The 26750-nt window shown below is 35.0% G+C and overlaps 1 protein-coding gene across 5 annotated transcripts in view; it reads left to right on the top strand.

Annotated features, from left to right (window-relative positions):
- Window positions 1-26750, top strand: part of VPS54 (VPS54 subunit of GARP complex) — a 94933-nt gene that overhangs the window by 62133 nt on the left and 6050 nt on the right. For 4 of the 5 annotated variants that reach the window (XM_081069332.1, XM_081069330.1, XM_081069329.1 and 1 more), the window contains exons 10-20: window positions 1483-1538; window positions 3557-3653; window positions 4488-4828; window positions 8742-8871; window positions 9493-9674; window positions 10281-10393; window positions 13885-13948; window positions 17066-17171; window positions 18039-18126; window positions 18704-18825; window positions 18936-19016. In XM_081069332.1, coding sequence (XP_080925458.1) covers window positions 1483-1538; window positions 3557-3653; window positions 4488-4828; window positions 8742-8871; window positions 9493-9674; window positions 10281-10393; window positions 13885-13948; window positions 17066-17171; window positions 18039-18126; window positions 18704-18825; window positions 18936-19016 — 1380 coding nt within the window. Of the gene's footprint in view, window positions 1-1482; window positions 1539-3556; window positions 3654-4487; window positions 4829-8741; window positions 8872-9492; window positions 9675-10280; window positions 10394-13884; window positions 13949-17065; window positions 17172-17408; window positions 17511-18038; window positions 18127-18703; window positions 18826-18935; window positions 19017-26750 lie in introns of those variants that run through there. The other variant, XR_013994666.1, reaches the window with a different exon arrangement.

The following is a 26750-nucleotide window of genomic DNA, read 5'->3' on the forward strand; positions in this document are numbered from 1 at the left end:
ACCCATCCTCTTACCCTTCTGGTAACTATCCCATTGGTCTCTGTTTCTGTGAATCTGTTTTTTGTTTTGTTTGTTCGTTTGTTTTGTTTTTTTAGATTCCACATATAAGTAAAACCGTACAGTACTTATGTTTTCTCTGCCTGACTGATTTCACATAACATATGATCCTCCAGATCAGGGGTGTCCAAACTTTTTTCAACGTTTTTCACCAAGGGCCATATGCGGTAAAATACACAAACAGCCGGGCCACTCACTCGAGGTGAAGTACATATTGCCTCACCTGGTTTATTTAAGTAAACTAAATATATTTTTGGAATTAGCTGCAGGACAATAAAAAGTGAATTGCAGGCCACAGTTGGCCCACAGGCCGCAGTTTGGACACCCCTGCTCTACATCCATCCATGCTGTTGCAATGGCAAGATTCATTCGTTTTTATTGCTGTGTAATATTCCATTGTATATATACCACATCTCCTTTATCCATTCATCTGTCAGCATACCCTGTGAACACATGCCAAAATTCTCAACAAAATACTAGCAAACTAAGTTCAACAATACATTAAAAGGATCTTACACCATGATCATGTGGGATTTATTCCAGTGATACAAGGGTGGTTCCACATCTCAAAAGCAGTATGATTCATCCATTAACAAAACCAAGGATTAAAATAATATGATTATCTCGATAGATGCAGAAAAAGCGTTTGACAAAATTCAACACCCATTTATGATAAAAACTCTCAACAAAGTGGGTATAAAAGGAACTTACCTCAACTTGATAAAAGCTATATATGTCAAACCCACAGCTAACATCATACTCAATGGTGAAAACCTGAGAGCTTTTCCTCTAAGATCAGGAACAAGACAAGAATGCCCAAGACAAGGTACTGGAGGGTCTAGCCATAGCAGTCAGACAATAAAAATAAATAAAAAGCATCCAGATTGGAAAAGAAGAAGTGAAACTATTTGCAGATGACATGATACTATATATAGAAAACTCAAGAATCCACCAAAAAGTTAATGGAATTAATAAAAGAATTCAGTATAGTAGCAGGATACAAAATTAATATATAGAAATTCATTGTATTTCTTTTAGAATTTTAATATGGGGCTTATGTCTTATTCCTATTATAGTTCTGTTTTTTTTTCTTTTTTTATGTTTTGAACAGTTTTAAATAGTGGAGATTTTAATTAATACAGTTCTAGCTACCCTGGAATAATTTTTTAATAGGGTAAGGGTGATGATGCAGTTTTTTAAACACCTTGAGGTATGTATAAGAGACACCAGGGAAGTCTGGTAAAAGAATTATCACAGTCATTGAGGCCCTATTATTTTTATTTTTAGATGTATTTTCAAAATATAAATACTTTTTTTAAATATTAATTTTTTACTTTCTAGCTCATTGAGGCCCTTTTTAATATACAAATGAACAATGTAGCACTTAGAATTCACATTAATCGTATTTTTAATTAAATTTTGCAGTGTGTGATTAACAAGGTTTCACAAATAGAAGAAATAGATACAGATGCGGTTATGAAGTAAGTATAAACATTCATTTGGGGATTATCAGTCAGAGAAAAGGTGACACAGACAAGGGAAGAGAGCGCTTAATAGAATTCAGAAGGAGAAAGACATGTAGTAGTTGAAACAGAAAGAAATGCAGTAGTTCAAGTGGTCTTCACTGGGGGGAGGTGGTCATCCTGAGGCAACAACCCCTCAGGGAAGTAGATGGAGCTGTAAGTACCTTTTCTCCTTCCAATCTTTTATAGACTCCTCATTGGCCAAGCCCAGCACATCAGCCTCCCCGGGCAGAGAGAGGGTAGAGCAGATACAATGTAGATATGGAGGGGGGAAATTGAAGACAATCCATTTCAGACGAAGAGTACTGTTAAATTTAAATTATTTAGCCAAATAATTCAAAACCAACTTCTAATAGGTTTTGAGAAGTTTGAGTACATAATTTTGAATTGCCTATGTCTGTAATTTTTTGTTTTCACCCTTGAAATCCCTGTTCTTTTATTTTGAGAATAGTGATAAATGTTTTACGATTATTAATTTCTGATTCACATAGATATGTAAATTTTATTAACTGGCTTAAGATGTGAATAGCAATATGGACAACTGTGAAACTTCTCTCGGCCAGGCTCAGAATGAGGATTGTGGAGTTTTAATTTCCACGCTATTACCTATTGAAAACTCAGTTTCAGAATTAGGTGAAGCAACCCTAATAGTGCAGGAATCACTCAGTAGTTGGAAAAATTAAGTTATTGGGACTCTATCAAAAGCCCTATGGACAAGAGAGTCAGTTATTTTTAAATTTTTTCTTCCCCAAGGTATTTTCTCAGAGAACTTCCTTTATCCCAAGTATAGGTGTATCTTTGGAAAATAAACTTAGCTGCAGTAGCATTCATTAAAAGGTTAGGATAGTAAGTCATTTTAGTACTATAATATATCTTTATAGAATTCTGTTTTGCATTAATTTTTTAATCTTGAAGTTATTGGTTGATGTCAGCTATAAAAATATTGGCTGTACTATGTACCGGGGGTACCAATGTCTAAGTGGACACTTTGGTCAGCGTTGCTCAAGCAGTAGTTCTCCGTAATCAGAAGTGTCTGGACGCTGATGGTAACCACTTTGAGCACCTCTTACTGCAGAAGTCAAACGTGGATTTTATTCATCTTTTGTTATTGGTATATATTGAGTATTACAATTTTAATACAGTTTTCCTTTCTTAAAATGTGTATACATTTTTTTGGCACCCTCTGTATTATACCAATATTATAATTAGTTTTACTATATATTATACTAATAATATAACTAGTATGACATATATTATATCTAGTATATATTATATGTGTGATATTTGTATACTAATATTATGTTATACTTACATAGTGCTTTTTTATGCACTATGAGTTGTTCTAAGTACTTCTTATTAATTTAGTTAATATTCACAGCAACCATATAAGTTCTATTACTTTCCCCATGTTAAGATGAGAAAGAGCATGGAGGAGTTAAGTTACTTTGTCTGGAATCATTTAACTAGTAAAATGGCAAGGTTGGGAACTTGCAGTGTGGCCCAAGAGCTCTTGCTCTTACCCTCTATGCCATATTACCTTTCATACGTGGAAAAGTACTTTTTAGTTTGTTATTAGAAAAGTAGATTATTAAGTTTATTAAGGAAGGTATTATGTTCCTATTTGTAGTTATTTCAGAATATGTCTTCTCCGCCTTTAACCCAAATTTGTTTATATCTCTATGACTTGTCATCCAATGTTCATGAATCATGTTCACATGGAATTATTATGTAAGATTCATAAGTGAGTATACTTGACTAGACTAGTCTTAGAGATATTTAAATAAGGAGGAGTTGTTCGGTAATTGACCTCTTCAACTCAGTTTTATAATATTGGTTAGGTTTCTAGATGAAATAGCATTATTCTTCTGTTACTAGATAGTATTTAGTACAGTTTCCTCCAATTTGTAGATTTATATCATTTATCATATTGGCCCAAAGACAATCATTTTTGTTTGAATTGTTTTTTTTTAATCTAGGCTTGCAGATCAGATGAGAATGTTGAATTTTCCTCAGTGGTTTGACCTGCTAAAGGATATTTTCTCTAAGTTTACAGTTTTCCTACAGAGAGTTAAGGTAAGCTCATGTGATTATCAGTTTATCCAGAATATTCCTAAAATTAACTCAACTTTTTAGGTTTATAAATATATATAGATCAAATGGAATAAAACACAGTTTCTTTGTTTTTGTAATTTTTCTAAAGAGCTTTAGAAAATACCACACAGCATATTTCAGAAGAAAAGATGTCACAGACTCTAATACATATTGGTTGGGATTATGTTTTAATAAGAGAGTCGTTAGGAATTGAGTATAATAGACTATTTGTGAAATTAGATATTGTTTGAATTATTAGACGTCAGTATTGTGTTGTATGTGCTAATTAAAATTCCTGGCATCTTCTGAGTATCATATTAAAATGGTCTGGGGAGCTTTGGTACTTATCTGTGACACAACTTTTCCTTATTGACATTTGGGGAATGCTAAGTCACATGTATAAGCTCTCTAGTCATAATGGGAAAAGTTTTGTAAAATGTGATTCACTGTATTAATTTAGACTTCTCCCAAAACGTTAAGCACCCATTGATAGTGATAAATAACAAATTTGTATCTGTAAATTACTCAATAACTAGGTCATATTTTCACTTTTTTTTATATTTAGGGAGATTTCCATTTACAAAATCAATTAAAATACAGAACTCTATTCCTAAGCTTTAGGGAACCCATTTGTCTTGAGCAGTTCTTTTTCACAAGTCACCTTTCCTGTGTAATAAAAAAGTGACAAAAATTCTGATATGTGTGACCTTCACTCATTTATAAGATGCTCGAAAATACATACACAGAATTCACTTTTGGGGACTTTAGGTACAAGATATTTTAAATCCTTTAAAAATGTATCCTCTTTTCTTATAGGCAACATTAAATATCATTCACAGCGTTGTTCTCTCAGTTCTTGACAAAAACCAAAGAACTAGAGAGTTGGAGGAGATTTCACAACAGAAGAATGCAACAAAAGATAATTCTCTAGACACAGAGGTGGCTTATTTAATCCATGAAGGCATATTTATAAGTGATGCATTCAGTGAGAGTGAATTAACACCTATAGCAATTGACGCTACCTCTCAAAGAAATGCATCTCCAAATAGCGAGCCCTGCAGCAGCGATTCGGTATCCGAACCAGAATGTACTACTGATTCTTCATCCAGCAAAGATCAGACATCATCATCTGCTATTGCAGGAGGTGTGGACATTATGTGAGTATAGTAACTGCTGCCAACTTAACAAGATTTTTCAGTTATCTTATTGGTGTTTTCAGTAAGATTGGTTATTCAGTTTACTGAAAAACCACACAAACTTTGGTCTTGGAATTGAATTTAACACAAAAAATTAATTTTATGAAACGTATCTGTTTTAAAATGTATGCAGGATAAGGAGGTGATCATCAGAAGTAATCGAGAATTGCAGAATTTATTTTTTTAAATTTTTATTGGGGAACAGTGTTTTTCTAGGACCCATCAGCTCCAAGTCAAGCAGTTTTTTCAATCTAGTTGTGGAGGGCGCAGCTCACTGGCACATGTGGGAATCGAACCGGCGACGTTGGTGTTAATGAGCCCTGTGCTCTAACCAACTGAGCCAAAAGGCTGCCAGAGAATTGTAGAATTTGAAGGCTAGAAAGAAACCATTTAATTAAGTGCCATCTAAACTCATTTCCTCCAACTCATTTCAGAGTTTAGATGACTTATTTAAGGTCACTAGTGGCAGAACTTGTCTTGGAACTCAGGTCAGTATTACCTTGGTTATTTTTCTTCCTTTTACTATGTCACCTTTCTATTTTGTATATAGTGAATATCTGTTTCATTTACAATTTTTGGTTTTTCGAAGGCATGAATTTCCAAGTGGATCACACTATGTTTTTAAACATTAATTTTTAAAACTTCTTATTTTGAAATAATTTCAAATTTACAGAAAAGTTGCCAGAATAGTTCAAAACACTCTCAGATATCCTTGTTTGATTCCCCAGTTTTTAGCAGTTTACCACATTGCCCTATTTCTTCCGTCCTCCCTTTTTCACTGTCCCTCTCTCCCTTCTTCTCTTTCCTTCTTTGTCTCTCATGTTAGTATTTTTTATGAATCATTTGACAATAGTTTGCAGATTTGATGTCCCATTATCCCAAAAAACTTCAGTGTATATTTATTTCGTAAATACAATAATACTCTCTTAAATAACCACAGTATACCAATTAAAATCAAGGAAACATTGATACATTATTACCATCTAATTCACAAACCCCCATTCAAAGTCCACCAGTTTTCCCAGTAATCTGTATAGAAAGAATGAAAACAAAATAGCTCTGGTCTAAGAATATAGTTTGTTTTTAGTTATTATTAAGAATAATAAGAACTCAGTATTTCTGTTCATTTTTACATAAGTCAGTTTATGGCTCAGGAGCTTATAAAGTCAGCTATACCACTTCCCCTCCCCACGAAAACAAACACTGAACTACATATTAATAAAAATATTTTTTCTCTGTTCAGGCTAATATTTCCACATTTACTGGTTGGGGTGCAGTCTAAAATTACGATTAAAAGAGTTGTTAAAACCTCTATAAACAATATAGAATTATGTTTCTCTCATGTAACCATTCAGAGGTAGGAGGTGCAGAGCTGAGACAGCAACTCTACTGTCCTCACTGTGTAGCTTCCATCTTTGTCCAAGGAGGCTGCTCCAGCTTTTATCATGTCATCTGCATCCCTAGCGGCAGAAAGGAGAGGGCAAAAGGCTAGTACCCAAATTACTTTTTTGTTTTAACTTTTTAATTAAGGTATAATGAACATAAATGTCTGGGAAATACGCAGCCCAAGGGGGCAATGGATTAATTGAGTATATTTATACATGTGACCCTAACTAGTTGTTTCTTACAAGGGCTCTGGCTATTCCTATATTAAGTGTTTTTGAGTATATAATTGTGTTTTGGATGCAGCACATGCAAAAATGATATCTGATATTTTATCCTTGTTAATGGTAGATTTTCCTTATTTTGTCTTACATTATCAAAATAATCTACAATTTTGTAAGTTTATTGCAATGTAGATATGGGCACAAAAGAGGAAATAATTTCCCAGGCAGGAAATGGGAAAGGAATAATAATGGTATGGATTTGAAAGTTTTGTGGTTTGTTTGTTTTTTAAGGCCAAAATTTATTTTAAATTGTGGTAAAAAACATAAAGTGTACCTCCTTAACCATTTCTCAGTGTACAACCCAGTAGTGGTAAATAATATATGCACATTGTTGTACAACTGATCTCTAGAACTTTCTCATGTTTCAAAAGTGGAATTCTACTTACCAACTCATTTCTTCCTTCACCCATCCTCTGGCAACTACCCTTCTTCTTTCTGTCTCCAGCAGTTGGGCCACTCCAGGTACTTCATAGAAATGGAATCATACAGTATTTGTCCTCATGAGTCTGGCTTATTTCACTTAGCATAATGTCTTTAAGGTTCAACCATGTTGTAGCATGTCAGAATTTCCTTAACTTTTTAATGCAGAATAATATGTCATTGTATGTATAGACCACATTTTGTTTATCCCTTCATCCGTCAGTGGCGCTTGGGCTGCTTCCATCTCTTGGTTATTGTGCCTAGAGCTACTACTTGAACACAGGGGTGCAAATAGCTCTTTGAGATCCTGCTTTCAGTTGTTTTGTACATATACCCAGAAACATACTTGTGAGGTTTTTTCCTGTTCTCACGAAAAAGATCCAATTAAGACTTAAAATTAAAAATCTTTTTAAACAGCAAAATCACAATTAAATACATGATTTTTTAAAAACCAAACTTCCCAGCATTTTAAATTATCACTCTGCGTTTTTAAAGACTTGTTTTTTCTTTTTTCTTTTCTATTTTCTGTTTATATCTGTGTGAATTGGTACTATATTGTCAGGAGTTCCAAATTCACTCTGTTACATTGGGACAAATTTTAGAAATCCTTCAGAAAATATTTTATTTTAATAGTAAATTTGAACTTTGAAATTTAAGCACAGTTTTGTGGGAGCAGGTACTGAAACAGTACTGAATCATCTATATAGAAGTAAATGTTAGAGTTGAGAAAGTTTAGCAGATTAGAAATAAAATTTGACTAATTCTGGATTCTAGTCCCACCCTCTTAATTTTGTGCCTTTGGGAAGGTTACTTAACCTTTCAAAGATTCAGTGTCCTCATCTGTAAAATAGATATTTACCTACCTGCCTCAAGAGTGTGAGAACCAAACAAATTACTTTCTCTGGGAGTACTTGAAAAATATTAATCCCTCTGTTATTTTAAAGCATTAGTAAATACAGTTAGTAATATTATAATTTTGAAGGATAGCAGGAAATAACTTTCTTTAATACCTTCACCCAGTTAGAGTAGTGGTTTGCCTCAAATTAAACATCAGAGCGGCTTTGTAATATCTTTGAAAATTATTTTAATTCCACTGAAAGCGAGAAAAATGTTGCTAAGGCACTTAACTTGGTTCATGGTAACACTAAAATTGTTGTCATGGAATCAGTAATCTTTATATATGCTCAAGGGGAAAAATGTATAAAAGTCTCTACATTTCCTTCTGAAAACTGGAAAAAAATACATCTTATAAATATTACTGTTCAATTCTAAGTTTCTTGAGGACAGTGACCTGTTATGTCTCTACAATAAAAGCAATAAATGCTCAGAAGATGTTAGTTCAGTTAAACTGAATGTTAACAATCATTCATAATTGTCAGCAAAAGGAGGGCCTTTTTTTCATGAAATAACGTTCCTTCCTTCTTCTTCTTTCCACTGTGTCATCCTGGTCACCTGTGCATAAACTACCACAGCTATAACCTTGTACCTAACTAGAATTTTTTTTGCTTAGTTTTTGCAGCATTTTTGTTTAGTTAAAGAGTCTGAACTAAGTATTAAAAATACCACAGCAGAAAGAAAATTATTCTTATATGAGATTAGGGTAAAATATATTTGTATTATCTGGGCTTGTTTAAGTGATGCTTCACCACAAAAAAAGTATTTGATCCATTACAGATTATTTTCCTCGAAAGTGAATTTACAGCTTTTTGTTTTTTATTGATATGTCAACTATGTAGAACAATGTGTTCACAAACTATCCTGACTTAATCTCTTTTTATCATTTTCAGGGTGAATGAAGACATGAAATTAACTGACTTAGAACTAGGAAAGCTGGCAAATAATATCCAGGAGTTGTTGTATAGTGCTTCAGATATATGCCATGATCGAGCTGTCAAATTTCTCATGTCAAGAGCAAAGGTTAGTTGTTTTGATAAAGCTTTAGATATTTTATACATAGTGTAATTATTTTGAAGATCTGGAATCATATCCTTGCTTACATCCCTATGTTTCCTATAATGCATATTATGCTTTTACCATTTAATAAGTTGAGGTTAATGGTACTGGTGTGGTCTATTAGGAAGATGTTAAAATAATCCAAGTAAAAGAAATAGGGAAACTTGTTCAAATATTCTTTTTAAACGCATGATTAAAAGATTTATTTTGAAATATAATACCTTAATTAATTTTAAATTAATGCTGTTTTATATGTGTGTGTGTAATCAGCCAAACAATTTATTAATAAAATTAGTTGAACTCCAATATTGTAAGATTTTTATGAAATTAACTGAATTTATTTGAGCTACTGTATTATAAAATTTAGACATCTTAAGCTTTTTATGTTCACTGTGTGGGACTAAAGTATTGGAAAATTTTGTTAAAAATGATTTTCAAATCATTTTTATGAATTAATATAATTATATATCATAAAAATAGTACAATTAATATTAACATTTGTTAAAACGAGTTGGTTTTATAGCACATCCATATTTGGTGTTTTACTAATTCTGTCATGATTTTTGTGTTATCTTTAAAATTTAGGATGGTTTTCTTGAGAAGCTAAATTCCATGGAATTCATAACACTTTCTAGATTAATGGAAACATTCATTTTAGACACTGAACAGATCTGTGGAAGAAAAAGCATGTCATTACTTGGAGCACTTCAGAGCCAAGCTAATAAATTTGTAAACAGGTTTCATGAAGAGAGAAAAACCAAGCTCAGGTATTATTACCATGTCCATTCTATCCTTAATTTTTTTTTCTTTTTATTTGCAAAACACAATTATATTTAAAAGAAGAAACTTTATTGATTGGCCAACAAAAACCTCTGACAAGTTTTTTTTCTTTTTAATTAAAGGCAGACTGTAGAATTAAAATCACATTTCTTGGCTTTTCAAAGTGGAGTTAGAATATTTATTTCCATTAATGTATTTACCAGGAAGATTCTCAATAGATTACCTTTCCTTTCTCACTCAAAGTGAAGTTTATTATGTTTCACCACTCTTCTTTGTTAGGCCTAGAGATATAAAAAGAGAAATATTTTCTGCAAGTATTCATAGCATTTATGAATGATTTCAATTTATTAAGGTGTTCAGCATTTTTAAATCTTATGTACTAATAATAGCTGATGGCCATTACTGTTTAAAAACTCAGTGTCTTGTATTGCATGTGCTGTTTGAATTGAACTAAGATACATGTAGTCTTTATTATTAAATGACATAACAAAAGTCTTATGTACTTACTCAGCTCTTCCCTTTTTCTTCAAGCAGGGAAGATGGTGTTGAAATATTATTAAAGTGTATCTTGTTTTCTTTTTACTTTTGAATAGCCTCCTCTTAGACAATGAGCGCTGGAAGCAAGCTGATGTTCCTGCAGAATTTCAGGATCTTGTTGATTCTATATCCGGTGGAAAGATTGCTTTACCTGAAAAAAAATCAGGGGGTATGTGTATTTTTTCACATATTCTTCCAATTCAGTATTAATTATTAATTTTGTAGGAATGCTTAATATTTCTTTAATTGACAATGCCTCTTTAAAAGCCTGGAACTAATACTCTCAGTTAGTAACTAGTTGACTGGAAAAGTATTTGTGGTAATTTATAATATTAATTTCAGATATTTATTGTTATGATTTATTGATATGATTGTTAATCATATGTCAGACCCTGGACCAAGTGCTTTATATGCATCACTTCAGTTTATCCTCTCAACAATCTCTGAGGAAGATACTGCCATGTTTCCCCTAAAATAAGACTGGGTCTTACATTAATTTTTGCTCCAAAAGACACATTAGGACATATTTTCAGGGGATGTCTTATTTTTTCGTGTACAACAATCTATATTTATTCAAATACAGTCATGTCGTTTGCTTCTGGAACATCGTCATAACATACTAAATGTGTCCTTCTGGCTGACGATCTTAACTGGGGCTTATTTTGGGGGTAGGTCTTATTTTTGGGGAAACACGGTATTGTTACCTTGTTTAACAGTGAGGAAGTGAGGAAGCATGAAGCTTTGAAGGGTTAAGGAATTTTGTGCAAATGTGATGCACTGCAATTTGAAATCACATTTCTTGGCTTTTCAAAGTGGAGTTAGAATGTTTATTTCCATTAATGTTTATTTCCATTAAAGGGCAGAGAGAGGAATTAAAGGAATTAAGTAAATTTCTGCTATCTAGTGACCATTTTTAGTAGATAACAGTGTTAGGTGGAGGTCACAACTTTATAATTTCATAGCTATGTTCTCAATCGCTGTACCATATTATTTAGAGACATGTGTTCCTTCATTGAACACTAGTAAACTTCCATGTGTCAGATATTGAGACAGAATAGCAGTTATAATTCTAATTTTAAAGGGCTAAGTCTAATGAAAAAAATAGGTATTAGCAATCACATTAGACACAATATATTAACAAGTAATATAGTATGACATGAAAACCAGAAAAACAGAACTATGAAGGAGTCTAAGAAGGAAGGGCCAGAGAAGTAGGAAGAAATTCAGAAGAACATAATCAAAAAATTAGTTTCAAGAAGAGAATTGTCATTGGTATCAAATACCAGTTGGGTTTCATATGAAAGATTAGCAATGGTTGGGAGATATTTTTATATACCAGTAAAGTGAGTTGTCATGTGATAATAATAAAACTTATATACAACTCCTCTTGTAACACCAAATTTGAAACTATGAAGTCCTTGAATATTTTTAATGGAGGAAGCGGTTGCATTTTCAAATTTTATGCATTTAATGAAAATTAATATTTTTACATAGACATATATTTTAAATTATATACTTCATATTGCAAAAAATGCAATTGCACTACAAGAGAGAGACTGAGTAAAATACAGATAATGACTCATACACATGTAGGTGATCATTTGCAATCTTAGTAATTCAGTAGAGTGGTAGATTGTAGTTCTGTGCTAAGTAACTCTAAGGGTGAGGAAGGGTAGACAAGTGTAGCCTATTTTTTCAACAAGTTTGGCTGTTAAGGGAAAGTGAGTGATGAAGTGGCAGCTAGAGACATAAGAGAAGTTAGATTGTTACCTTAGTCCACTTAGGGAGTTGGGAGAAGTGTTTTAAAGTAGGAGAAGCTGAATTATATTTTTATGTTTAACAGGAAAAGGAAGGAGGTTAATTTATGATAAGAGTGACAAAGTGCTTATGGGGCAGGTCCCTTGGAATTGGATTGAGAGTTCAAGAGAAAAGCTATCTCTTTATCACTGTGACAAGAGAGAAGGGTTTTAAAGACAGGTGTAAAACTAATTAATTCATATAGGGCTGAGAGAGGAATTGAAGGAATTAAGTAAATTTCTGCTATCTAATAACCATTTTCAGTAGATAACAGTGTTGGGTGGCGGTCATAGTTTTTGTTAATTGTATGATATCAGCAAAGCAAAAAGGAGAAAAGTAAAACACTCTGATCATTCCAAATAACAAATTTAAAATTATGAGATCACTCATCTTTTTCAAGCTTATTTGATTGACTTTCCACTGTGTGAGGTGCTGTACTAGATGACAGAGACGTTTTCTGTCCCTGAACAGCTCAGTTTTGCAATCCACTGTCATGCCACCATAATGATTTTTCAATTAAAATGGCAAACAGTGATTGAATTAACTACATGTTTCCTGCAAAGTGAACTAGTATTTATTTTCACTTCCTCAATGGAAGATACTGACAGTAGGAGATTTCTCTACATACCCTGTACCTGTCCCAGTCTTTGTTTTTTTTAACTCTGTGAGGAGAAAGCCTATACTGTTAGAAGTCCATTAATATTTTACTAGTTTTTACCAAGTTAAGGATCCTTGGTTATTATTCATCCATCATCCAGTTATTGAGTTGCTAACTGCTTGGCTAGGTATTGGGGAAAGGAAGTCTAATGGATAGCAGTTAATACTGAGTGCTTACTAGACAGTTTGTTGTAAGCACTTTACATTGCTATCTCATTTAGAGGTCCACGAGCTAGAGAGACAGTTTGTATTCCCATTTAACAAATACGGGAACTGAGGCACAAAGAGTTTAAACAACTAGCCTAAGGTTTCATAGGTAGGAGGTGACAGAAATGGGATCCAGATTTATTCAGGCAGACTGACTTTCGGGCCCTTTCTCCCTCTTACCTGCTATGCTGTGCCACTTCTGTGCAATGTAGACAGGTGTGACTACCCACCATGACCTGCCCAGTTAGGTTTTATGATCAGATCACCCTGTGAGGTTACTTTTGCTTGCTGAACTTGTACATAGTCCTTTTTTTGTTCACAAATGTCTTAGAGCTCAAAGGGGACTTGAATCTTAGGGAAGCATGACTTACCCATGGCTGATTCAGAGCAATAATTCAGTCTGCCTTTCTTTTCACCTGAACATGCTGAATTTTGTTTTATAATGATAAGAAATACCATATGCTGAAAATAAAGGAACTTCTGGATTAAAACTCTTAAAAATTAAATATGTAATCTCTCCATTGAATATAGGAATTAATTTGTATTTTAAGAATTGTAATAAAGACAACCAGTTGAAATGTTAGTTCTGTCTTTCCAAACTACTGACATTATTTTCTTTACTACTTACTCTTCATTTACCATGCGCCAGACCTATAGGATAGACAGTTTGTAATCATTATCTCTTCCGTTAACAACAACCATAAAAGACACATATCTGTATCTGTGTTTAACGGATACAGATACTGAGACTCAAAGAAGTTAATTAATTGGTAGTACTGGAACTCAAATCCAAATCTCTCTGATTTTAAACCTAATATACTTTATTTAATCTGTGCCAAATTGCTTCCTAAGAAATAGATATTTGTTTTCAGAAATGAGACAGTTTCAGGCCATAAATAGGAACTATCTTCTTCAGTTTTTTCCTGGTTTAAATTTTTTCTCCTGTATTTTGTTTCATGCTGTACCTTGTCTCTCTTGTTTATTTGCTTTACTTTCTAGCTGCAGAAGAAAGGAAACCAGCTGAAGTTCTCATTGTTGAGGGACAACAGTATGCTGTGGTTGGGTGAGTGACACATTTTTCTTTATTAGTCAATTATTTAAAACATAGGTCGTCTCGTTCCCCCTTGAATTGGAAATTTTGGGTTAACAATTTAAAACCCTACAAAGAATTTAAAGGAAATATTATGGATTCTTTTTTATTTTCTATATTTTGTAGTATTCTATATCCATTGGGGACTACAATAGCTTAACAAAAAAGAGGTTGTTGATTTTTCTCTTGTTATAAGAAATCTAGAGGTACATGATCCAAGGATGGTATAGTGTCTCCTTGATGTTATTAGTGTCTCAAGCTCTTTCGTTTTTCTGCAGCTTTTTTAGTGTATACTATATAGCATAATAGTTAGAGTGGTGGGCTCTGGAGTCTGACTGCTTAGGTTTGAATCCCAGGGTCTCTGCTACTCTTTATGACCTTGGGCAAGTTACTCGGTGTGCCTCAGTTCCTTATCTGTAAAACAAAACATGGAGAATAGTATTAAGAATTATTGCAGAACTTGGGCTGCTGGATGGCTTGGTTGGAGTGTGAGCTCTGAGCAACAGGGTTGCTGTTTGATTCCCACATGGGCCAGTGAGCTGCGCCCTCCACAACTAGATTGAAGACAACAACTTGAGTTGAACTGCCTGCCGCTGAGCTCCTGGTGGGTGTCCGGATGGCTGAGTTGGTTAGAGCGCATGCTCTTAACAACAAGGTTGCTGGTTTGACTCCCTCCTGGGCTGGTGAGCTGTGCCCCCCGCAACTAGACTGAAAAATGGTGACTGGATTTGGAGCTGAGCTGCGCACAACTAAGATTGAAGGACAACTTGACTTGGAGTTGAGAAAACAACACACTGTTCCACAAGAAAGTCCTGGAAATACACACTGTTCCCCTTCCGCAATACAATCTTTGAAAAACAAACAAACCAATTATTACAGAACTAAACAGATAATTCATGTAAAGTATTAGCACTGTTCTAGCACCTAATAAGAAGTTGATAGTTGTTCCATTGTCATTTGCTACTAGGTCTTTTACTCTAATACCAATAACAATATTTCATATTCAAATTAACTAAGAGAAATATAAATTCCAGTCTTGTTTGTCTAGTACTACATACCTTTTATTAAATGAGTAATTAAAATATCTTCATATTCTTTAACAGCACTTTAGAGTTTAAGTATTTTCATGTATCTATGGTGTCATTTGATCTCTACCCACCATCTTGTGAAGTAGACATTTCAAGGACTGTTGTTCACTTTCAATAGTTTAGAGAATTGAAGCTTAGAAGGTTAAATGGTTAATATACAATGACCCAAATAAAGCCAAAATTAGAATCGAGGTCAAGCTCCCAATATCTAGACCAAAATTCTTTTTCATTCTTCTTTGTTTCTTGTCACTGTATAAGTCTTTTCTGAAATAGCCACTACTTCCAGGAAGAATGGATGTTTTTCTCATGTAACTACATGCCTCTATCATGGTACTTTCCACAGTACATTAGATTTATGTATACATCTCCATGGTTAGACTCTGAGTTCCTCAAAGATGGAAATCATGTCTTACCATTTTCGTTTTTCTTGGCACTTAATAAGTACTCAAAAAATACATATAGAATTGATGCTTTTTCTCTATCTGTATTATCCAAAACAATGAAGTACGCAGTTGTAAGCTAACGCTCTCATTCCTTTCTCCTCTGGAGTTTTCTGTTTCTAGTAGGGCAAAGCTTTTTTCAATATTCCTGTAATCTCATGCCTTCAATCTAATTATGATTTCTCTCCTTAACTACCCATTATGTGGTTACTCTTTCCATTCTTAATGAAAATGGTCCCCTCTGGCTATACCTGACTACCTGGCTCTTTAGGTAAAAAGCTGAACTCCCTGGCTGAAGGGGGAATATTATATCTTCTTAGAGAGGATCACAAAAGATAAGCAATGGACTCCTGCCCAGTAAAGCTGATTCTAGGAGTATGCATGGAGAGTAATATATGGTTTGATAATTAAGTTGTTATAAAGGCTAGACACTGTGTTTCTTAAATCACTACTTCCTGATATCCTTCAGATTTTTTTATAAAACATTATTTTGTATGGATCACTCATTTCTGAACATATCATTGAACTCAGATGTCCAAAATTGAATGGCTCTTTTCCCCTTAATTTCAATCTTATTTAACTTCCCAGTAGTTCTCTTCAATTTATGATATGCCCTGCTAATGAGCTGATAACTTTCTCATCGTTGGGGAATCTTTTGTGACTGTTAACATAAGAAACATTCAAACCTGTAGAGAATTTTTATGAGTTTATTTGAGCCAAACTGGCAGCATATGCTAGGGAGCAAGGTCTTAAATGCTCCAGAGAATAAGTTTTGCAGCTTTTTTTAATGCATTTGAAATAAAGGAGGGAACTAAGGAAGATTACATGGAGATGGGACAAGGATTGGATTACAAGATTGTGTGCTCTTGTACAAGAGCTCCTAATTACAATATGATGAGAGTAGTTAGACTTATTTCAAAGGTTAACTTAGATGTACAGAAACAATGGACAGGGTTCGTGTAGGCAAAGACAAATCTTTTACTAAAGAAGTTATATGCCTGGGGCGTGACCTGCGCAGCTGGGAATTTATGATCAGACCATCCTGTGAGGTTACTTTCATAGAACCTTTTTTTTATCCACATGACTTACCAGTAAACTTCGTAAGAGATATGTTCTTAGAAACCAGTTTCTCTTTCATCTCGCTACGATCTGGACTAGATCTTCATTAATTCAACAGTTTTGATTGAGGACGTACTACATAATCAGAAACACTGGGTAGGCTTTTTGTCAGTGGTACTGAATTGACCAAGGACTGGGATACCTGGTTTATAGAAGAGACTTTGTACGGATGCCACACTGAGAGTGATGTGGCCCAGCACAAAATTTAAGGAAGTACTCATTCTCAAGGTCATGCAACCCTGCAATTGCAATTGAAATTGAGTTCCTCCTTAATTTTGCACCCTGGGAATCTCTCTTATCTCACCCTAGTTTGTACTCTGCTGCACTTGTAGGTAAAACACATAATTTAGCAGTTACCAAGATCAGTGTTGATTTGTATATGCCAGATCAATTTAATTTTTCCTGTTTTGACTACCTACTAGGTCATCTTTCTTTTCTTACAGAACTGTATTGCTGTTGATAAGAATTATCCTTGAATATTGCCAGTGCGTGGATAATATCCCATCTGTTACCACTGACATGCTTACTCGTCTGTCAGATTTATTGAAGGTGGGTATGATTTTACTCTGTTATGGAAGCATAGTTGGAAGAAGTGATTATGTAGGGTGTGACTAGTCTTTCAAGGTTATTTTTAAGACATTAATTGTGACAGTTGATTGTGATTGAATCACAACATGTTACTGGAAGAAGGCCACCTGCTTCCTTTTCACTCTGAATTTAGTGATTCCTCATTACATCCATAGAGTTGTTAATGACATTGGAGACAGGAGATGATTTGTTCGTTAGGTGCTGAACATGACTGAGGCCACTTAGGTCCAAAAAACCTGGGCTGGTTTCTGATGTGCTTGGAAGGAATTCACTGAACTTTACAAAATTCATCTCATTAAGGTTAGCGATTTTTCTTAAATCATCCTTTCAGAACCATTGATGTAAAATGAAAATGTGATCATTTTATTCAGCCATTTCATAGGTATTAACAGATATTTTTAACTGCTAGCATAAAGAAAAGGTTTCATTTTTTTCAAATGTCTGATGCATCATTTGATTCTGTCTTGAAATTGAGTTGTCATATTTCAGTCCAGATTTTGTTAACCCTTTTGAAAAGAGGACTGTCCAGTTACAATGACTGAAGGAAATGACTGAATTAGTTTTGCAAATGCAAATTAAAGACTAATTTCTGAACAATTGATATTTAGAATTTCTCAACTTTTTCCTACCAGACTGTAAATATTATCATTTAGGAACACCTTCCCCCCGCCTTTTTTGTTGTTACATGAGAAGATCCTAATTGCTTCTACTAGAAAATTCATTTGGTCCTTGAATGAGAGGAATGTATTTTTAGAACTGTTAGCACATTGCCAGCATATGAAGAATCGTTTTCAGTAAACTTGGATTTTTTTTTTCTTCCTTTGTTAGTACTTCAATTCAAGAAGTTGCCAGTTAGTTCTTGGAGCTGGTGCACTGCAAGTTGTTGGACTAAAAACAATAACTACAAAAAATTTGGGTATGGATTCTTGAATTTTAATTCACATGCTGAAGTGTTATAATGATATCAGTATACTTATTGTGTTTTTAGTATACCTGATGTTTCTGTGGCTCTAACCAAAGGCTCTAACCAAAGGCTCTAAAAGTAGCAAATGCTACTTTACTCTTTCATGTATTACCATAATTGAAAAATTAATTTCTGGAGAAATATTTTGAGTAAGTTCCACTCTAGTAAGTGTAAGTTATTTGGAAGTTGCACCACTGTGGAAAATGTTAAGATGTAATACATGTGGAGTACATTGGGATGAAAGGTATCTGAAGGTCAGAAGAGAATCAGTTGTGCCAACAGCTTCCTCAACCCAGTAGTATTCACAGCTTACGTCCATTTGGAAAGTCAGCATGTTCATTACATTATTTAATACCAAATGATTTTCTTAAAACGAAATATGTTGCTTTCTGCCACTGTGTTCTTCATTTATGAAACAAACTGGTCTGTATAAAATTAATTGACATTTTTTACTTAATTTGATATGTATCTAAAGTCAACTAATACACTTTTTGTTTCTTCATGATACATCCACCACCTGGATCTTCAGCTCTTTCTTCGCGCTGTTTGCAGTTAATTGTGCACTACATTCCTGTGATCCGGGCTCATTTTGAAGCTCGACTGCAGCCTAAGCAGTATAGCATGCTTAGGCATTTTGATCATATCACTAAGGTACTTTTCCATGTATTTTCTACTGGAGTTTCATAAATTTAATTCCTTAATTGTTCAGTATTTTTTAGATGTACCCAGGGCTTTAAATAAAATGTTATTTCTCATTACAGGACTACCATGACCACATAGCTGAAATATCAGCTAAGCTCGTAGCGATAATGGATAGCTTATTTGACAAGCTATTGTCTAAGGTAATGATTTATAGAAATTATTAGGCTTTGCTTAAAGGCATTGTGACTTTTCACGATTGTATAACACATCAGATTTTTCAGGGTTTAGGAAAAACTCAATAAAATCTTCAGATTGCCAATAGTTGATATTTATCTCCTAAGGGGCCCCAGGGATGATTTCAAGGATAACAGAGACCCTATATAGAAGTAATTTTATATTAGCTGATTTGACAAATATGTACCTTCTTTAAAACAGGTTTTGGTCTGAAAGCCTTCCAGAGACAGAATTGAGAGAACAAAGATCAAGATAGAGAAAAAAGTAAATAATTTGTGATAAAGTGTGTTACTCTAAAAATGCAGTCTGAGGTGCTCTATTATTTCCCTCATAGATAATCAGTTTCAATGTTAATTTCTTATTTGCTTCCCATTCCTGATTGGTCATTAAAAGAAGCAATGTTTTCTAAAGAATTCTCAGTTACACTAGGAAGGTATCTTCAGAAAAATGTCAGTCAGCCACAGTCACTTTTGCTCTATCCCTTACTCTTTCTTTTCCATAAGTTCAGCACATATCTTCGGGAAAAAGAAGAAATTTTATAACTTGAAAGTTTAAAGGTTTACTTAGTTTATAGTTCTTGCCCAAGAGCATATTTAGAGTAAGGCACTTTGCTTCCACCTGCATCCTTTAGATTCTGAGATACTAGGAGCAACACACACATAAAAAAATCACAAAAGGGCAAGGATAAAATGGTGCCATTCACACAAACATATGCCTAAACCTTTGCTGGTGACAGTGAGAAAGGAGTGCTTGCGAAAAAAGATTGTGTTTGTTTTATAGTTCTCAGATGTTTTGGTCACAGGACCCTTTACACTCTTAAAAATAATTGAGAACCCCAAAGAGCTTTTGTTTATGCAAACTGTACCTATCAGCATATACCATATTAGAAATTGAAACTAAGAAAAACTTAAAACAAGAATACACAAACATACATTCCCTTCGCCTTCATGATGATGGCGTCATTACATGTCATCTAAAAATCTCCACTATTCAATCATGAGAAAATGAGAATGAAAAAGATAATAACATCTTAGTATTCTTACAAAAATGGTTTTTACCTCATAGATTCCCTGAAAGAGTCTGACATCGAGGTGTCCCCAGACCACACTGTAAGAACCTCTAGGGTAATTGATAGATGACATAGGTAGATGTTTTATGCTTCTCTTTAAAGAAGTTTAAGAAATTCATAGTTATGTGTAAACATACCTATATTATATAATGCCTGTTAAATTAGTTTCCAGTTTTGTTTGGTTAAAAATTATTGCTGTGTAGAAATCCTTTATTTTCTTCATGGTTGCCAAGTACAAGCTAACAAAAGCAGTGCTAGTCCACCGGTTTCCTTTTGATACATGGCATTCTTGTGTGTACCAGAAGTCAATAAATAATGCATTGTGACTGTCCTCAAGAAGTTTACCATCTAATAAGGCACAGGACTATAAACACCTAACAATGTAGAATAAAGTCAGTGTTAAATAGTGGAACTAGTAATAAGCTATGGAATATAATGAAGCAAAACCCAAAAAGTGCCAGTACTCTTAAAACTCGAACTTTATTTTATCATTTTGGTCATCCAAAGTTTTTAAACAAGAATTGGAACTATGGCTAGACATTTTCCTGTGACAACTCATTTTATTTTATTTTTTTTTGTCAAAGAAAAAAAGGATTATTTAATGAGCTTCCCGTTTATTTGTCACCTATATTTAATAGTCATTAACATTTTGCTTTTTTTGCTAAAGTATTTTATAACAAATTTGAGGCATTGTGATATTTCATCCCTAAATACTTCAGTATGTATTTCTAAAATCTAAGACCACTTATAAAATCACTATCCCATATCACACCTAACAAAATTAACAGTAATATCATCTAATATCTATTCCTACTTGAAACTTATCAATTGTCCCAAAATGTCTTTTTACAGTAACTTATTTGAACAAAGACTTTTACATGGTCTATATATTCCATTTAGTTAATTATGTCTCGTAAGTCTTTTATAAATTTCGAACGCCCCCCTCCACATATTTTCTCTTTTTTTTTTTGTTAAGAATGTGCGGTGACTATTGCAACTTAGTGTTTTCTCTACTACCTTCCCCACCAATGACTTCTCCTTTTACCCTGACATGTTTTGTTCTCCTCTTATTAACAAGTATCTCTTTCCCGCTCCCTGCCTTATTTGCCTTTTGTTCTGCATGGGTTGCCCAGGAGTTTGGCTGTGTTTTTAATTCATACCAAAATAACAGACGGTGATTGGTTTGGGTTAGCCTCTCAGTTTTTAGCTTTCCATTTTCTTATCTGAAAATTTAATTTGGGGAAAGGAGCCTAACACAGTAATACAACATAGGCTGATTCTAAGAAGCTAATAAGTAAGGGTACCATTGCTTGGATAGAATGAAACACTAACATCTAATTGTGCTCTGGCTACTCATTCACTCATTCATTCTTTTAAAGTGTGTTAGGTAACGGATACACAAGGGTGAAGAAGCCTTCTGTCTAGTGCTTAAATGGCTTATCTCTTCTTTTTCTTAACAGTTGTTTAACATTTTCAAGAGCAGTTTTTAATTTCAATGAACTTAAGTTTAATCATTTTTTTCTTTTGTGTTCACGTTTCGTATGTCCTATCCTGAGACATTTTTGGATAACCCAAGTTACTAAGATATTTTCCAGTGCTTTCTTCTAAAAGTTTTATTGTTTTAGGCTTTATATATGAGTCTGTGATCCATTTCTACTTGATTTTTGTATATACAATTGATCCTTGAACAATATGGGGGTTTAGGGACACTCCTCACCCCCATACCCAGACAGTTGAAAATCTGCATATAACTTTTGACTCTGCAAAAACTTAACTACAGTCTGCATTCCCCATCCACAATTCCCAACTGTGGATCAAAAAAGGTTGACCCTTGAACATCACAGAATTTTAAAAAATCTGTGTATAAGTGGACATACCCATGTTGTTGTTCAAGAGTGAACTGTATTGCAAAGTATGAGTCAATGTTGCTTTTTTTTTTTCTAGCTCTCGAACCTTTTCTTGAAGGGACTGTCGTTTTCTCCATTGGCATCTTTGTCAAAAATCGATTGACTGTTTTTGTGTGGGTCTACTTTTGGACCCTATATTCTGTTCTATTGATCTATAGGAGGTGTGATCAAACAATATGGTGAATGTTTAAATAAAAACAAATTTGTTACAGTACTTGCCATTAATCCCCCTCAAAATACTCCCCCTTGTTTCGAACACACTTATCCCATCATTCTTGCCACTTTCTGAAGCAGTTCTAGAAGTCCTCTTTCATGAGTGTCTTTATTTGTGCTGTCATGGCTGCCTCGATGTCCTGAATTGATTCAAAATGTTTACCTTTCATGGTCATTTTGACTTTGGGGAAGAGCCAGAAGTGTGACAGAAACTGCCATACCAGAAGCAATGTGTGACATGGAGCCTTTCCATTGTGATCACAAAATACGGTGAATGCTGCTGCCAAGTGCCATCCAACGGAAAGGCAGGGATTTTCAATACAGGAAGCAGCACGTCGAACCTTAGTAACAGTGTGTGACAAGTTTCAGCTTGTTTGGTGCAATCAGTTGGGTGTGAGTTATGGTTCAGAGAAAGTGTGTTTTAAAGTGTGCCAGAAATCATCCTCCATCAGCACAATGCTCCATGTCACAAATTGCTTCTGATACAGCAGTTTCTGTCAAATAAAAACATTATGGTGTGTCCTCATCTACCTTATTCATGGGATCTGATACCATGCAATTTCTAGCTCTTCCCAAAAGTCAAAATAACCATGTAAATGTTTTGAATCGATTCAAGACATCGAGGCAGCCACAACAGCACAACTAAAGGCACGAAAGAGGACTTCCAGATCTGCTTCAGAAAGTGGCAAGAATGATGGGATAAGTGTGTTCGAAGTGAGAGGGAGTATTCTGAGGGGGATTAATGGCAATGTGTCTTTTACTATAACAAATTTTTTTAAAAATTTAAACATTCACTGCATTTTTTGATCGTACCTTGTCTGTCTTTACACTACTACCGCATTGTCTTAATTACTATAGCATCATTATAAATCTTGAAGTCAGGTAATGATTTTGATGCGAAGCCTTCTCAGTGTTCCTATCCCTACTCCAGGGGTAGCCAGCCTCTGCTTTGATGGGTATAGGATGCTGGGCTTACGGTGTTTTTCTTCCTTCCCTCTGGAACAGGCATGTTTTGTTTCTACCCCCTCACACAGTGGCTCCAGGAATGAAAGAGTTTAGTGACTACTCAGCGACTTAAGGATTTTGCTTTGTGTAAGAGAAGGGTTCAGGGAAGTGAGTCGCATTTGTTACTTTTCCCTAATGGCAGCCATCTCCGGCTTGCCTGTGCTACTGAGAGTGACTCTCTGTGGTCTCCCTCCCTGACCCCAAGGTTTTTTGAGTACACCTGCTGAAGAACCTTGTGAGTGAGTGCAAACTCCCCTAAACTTATGCTAGTCCATGTTTGGCCTTTGAGAATTTGCTAAAATGTTGTTTTCTTCTTATTTGCTTGTATGTAGTCACCGCTTCGTCCTCTGCTCTGCCAAAAGTGAGACAGTTCCTGTGTCCCATGTGTCCTCAGGGGGCCTTGTCACTCTTTGGAATTACTTCCCTTGGTTTTCGTGACCTCTTTTCTCTGATGGGTTCTAGAACAGTTATGATTTTATAAATCATTCCAGTTTTTTCTTGTGGTTAGGGTAGTAGCAGCGTGCTCTGGCAGCTTTCTAAATTATAGACAGAGGCAAAACCCAAAAGTTTTTAAATTAATGAATCACATGACTCCTTCTACATTTTAGAAGGATTAATCAGATAGTACGTAGAATGGATTTGAGGTGATGTGTCCTGTCCTCTATTTGTAATGCTTTTACTTAACTTTTTTCCTTTGAAGGCTCAGCAGCCTAAGCAGGTGTGCTGCTAAGGAGGCCACCTCTGTAATTGCCTAAATGTCCTTCACTCATATTCCTGTAGTGTGCAGTGTCCACTTTCTGGAACACCAACCAACTTTTAGCCAGTCAGTTCCCCAAAGGGACTACCTCTGCTTCATCTTTGTACACTCCAGCTAGCAGAGTCTGGCCCATTTGTTCAAGCATATACATACACACACATACGTACACACACATACATGTACATTCTTGTGTACTTATAGACACATACATGTACGTACACACATCCAAGAAAACATTTATTCAGAGCTAACTATAGTTTAGTAAATGGTAGTTTTAGTAAATGTTTGTTGGACTAATATCTGGACTCATGAAAATGCTACGACATTTTTTCAGGTCAGAAGTATTGAAGCCTTCACCTAGGGTGGTGTTTCTCAGCTGAGACACTTTTGTCCCCCAAAGGACATTCAGAAATGTTGGGAACATTTTTAGTTGTCCCGCTTTGGGGGAGTAGGATACGGTGACGAGGAGAGGCCGAGGATGCTGCCGACTGTCCTGTCACGCACAGGCAGCCCCTACAACGACTTATGGAGCCTAAAATGTCCGTAGTGCAGAGGCTGCGCGACTCTGACCTAGAGTGCTGTCTAATGTGCAGGATAATTGTAAAGTACATTTGATGAGACTTCGTCACTGATTCAATACAAGGGAACAAGGAAAAGGAGGAATCAAAACTTAAAGTGGGAGATTTCAAGTCTGTGTGACCGGGAGGATTGTAATACCAGCAATAGTAGTTGAAACAGGTAAGAAGAGCAGTTTTGGAAAAGCTCATGGTAAACTTAGTTATGGAATGGAACACCTAGGAAATGTGTGACAAACTCAATAAAGTGATTCAGGACTAGAGATATATTGGAAATCATGAGATTGAGAGATTGATAAGAGAGAAGAGGGGAACATAAAGGAGGCATGAAGAAGCTTTGCACGTAAGGGCAGGAGAGGAAGAAGAGGAAGGTTAGGAGAGGAACCAGGAAGTCATTGTGCTACCTGAGAAGAGTGTGAGTGTGTGAAATACTGCAGAGCAGTGAGGAAGGGGAACTGGAAGAGTTACTAAATTGGGAAGTTAGGACATCTTTAGTGATTCTTTTTTTCCAGAAAGAAATTTCAGAAGATTGTTAATAGGGGAAGGTGGTTTGGGTGGTAGCAAGGATCAGTTTTAAGGGTTGAGAATATAAAGTAATACAATATTAAGCTTAGGTGACTAAAGAAATGTGATGGTGAAGATAAGATGGAAAGAATATCTTTAGGGAAAGCAGGGGTGAAGGAAGGTTTTGCTGGGGGAGTGTGCTAGTTTCCGAGGGCTGCCATGACAAATTACCACAGATGAGTGGCTTAAAACAGAAGTTGATTCTCTCATAGTCCTGGAGGCTGGAAGTCCTAAATCAAAATATAGCCAGGCTATGCTCCCTCTGAAGGCACTAGTGAAGAATCCCCCACTTCTTTCTAGCTTCTGGTGCTTGCTGTCAATTGTTGTTATTCCTAGACTTACAGATGCATCACTCCAATTTCTGCCTCTTTCCTCAGGTGGCCATCTTTCCTCTGTGTGTCTCTGTCTAAATTTCCCTGTCTTTTATAAAGACACCAGTCAGTGGATTTCGGGCCCACTCGAATCCAGTATGACCTCATGAGGTTCCAAGTGGACATGAATTTGGGGGAGATACTATTCAATCCAGTACAGGGGGGTAAAGATAAGGGGATGTTACCATAATGAGATGCCACTTCATACCCACTAGGATGGCTAAAATAAAAGACAGACAATAACAAATGTTGGTGAGGATATAGAGAAACTGGAACCCTCAGACACTGCTGGGTGGGATTGTAAAATGGTACAGCCATTTAGGAAAACATTCTGGCATTTCCTCAAAAGGTTAACAGTTACCATGTGACCCAGTAATTCCGTTTCTTAGGTATATACCCAAGAGAATTGAAAACATTTGCCCACACAAAAACCTGTCCATGCTTGTTCACAGCATTATTATTCATAATATCCAAAAAGTGGAAATAACCCACATGTCCATTAATTGATGATTGGATAAACGATGGTATTCATACAATGGAATATCATGCAGCCATAAAAAATATGAAGTACTGTACTGACACATGGTATAACACGGATGAACCTTGAAAGCATTATGCTAAGTGCAAGAAGCCAGTCACGAAAAGCCACATATTGTATGATTCCATTTATGGAGATTAGTGGTTGCCAGGGCTGAGGGGCCGGGGGAATAGGGAGTGGCTGCTGATAGATATGGGGTTTCTTCTTGGGGTGATAAAAATGTTTGGAAATTAGTGGTGATGGTTGTGTAACTGTGAGTTTACTAAAAAAAGTTAATTGTATACTTTAAGAGGATAAATTTTATGGTATATGAATTATCTTATAGCTGTTATTAATAAGAAAGATAAAGAGATCTTTGATATATTTCTAGGCCGTAGAGAGACAAACCCTTGGGTTTGTCTTTGCTTATCTTAGTTTGTCTTAGTTTGTCTTTGCTTATCTTACCACTTTGCTTATCTTAGTCCAGTATCTTGGTGACTTCTACATGGTTCTGCTACAGCAGTATATTGGAATTCATCGTTTTAATAAACTACGTAAGACTAGTACATTTAAAATATAGTTTAGCCCATTTGTCTTAAAAATGGTATATAATTTAAGCTGTAAATTCTAAAATGTGGGCCAAAAGATGATTATATAAATCATGCCAGTATGTTGTTCCAGATGTGAGAATAGTAAAATGAATTTACCTAAGTTTAAATTTT

This window comes from Rhinolophus hipposideros (assembly GCF_964194185.1).
Source record: "Rhinolophus hipposideros genome assembly, chromosome: 12".
NCBI classification, from domain to species: Eukaryota; Metazoa; Chordata; class Mammalia; order Chiroptera; family Rhinolophidae; genus Rhinolophus; species Rhinolophus hipposideros.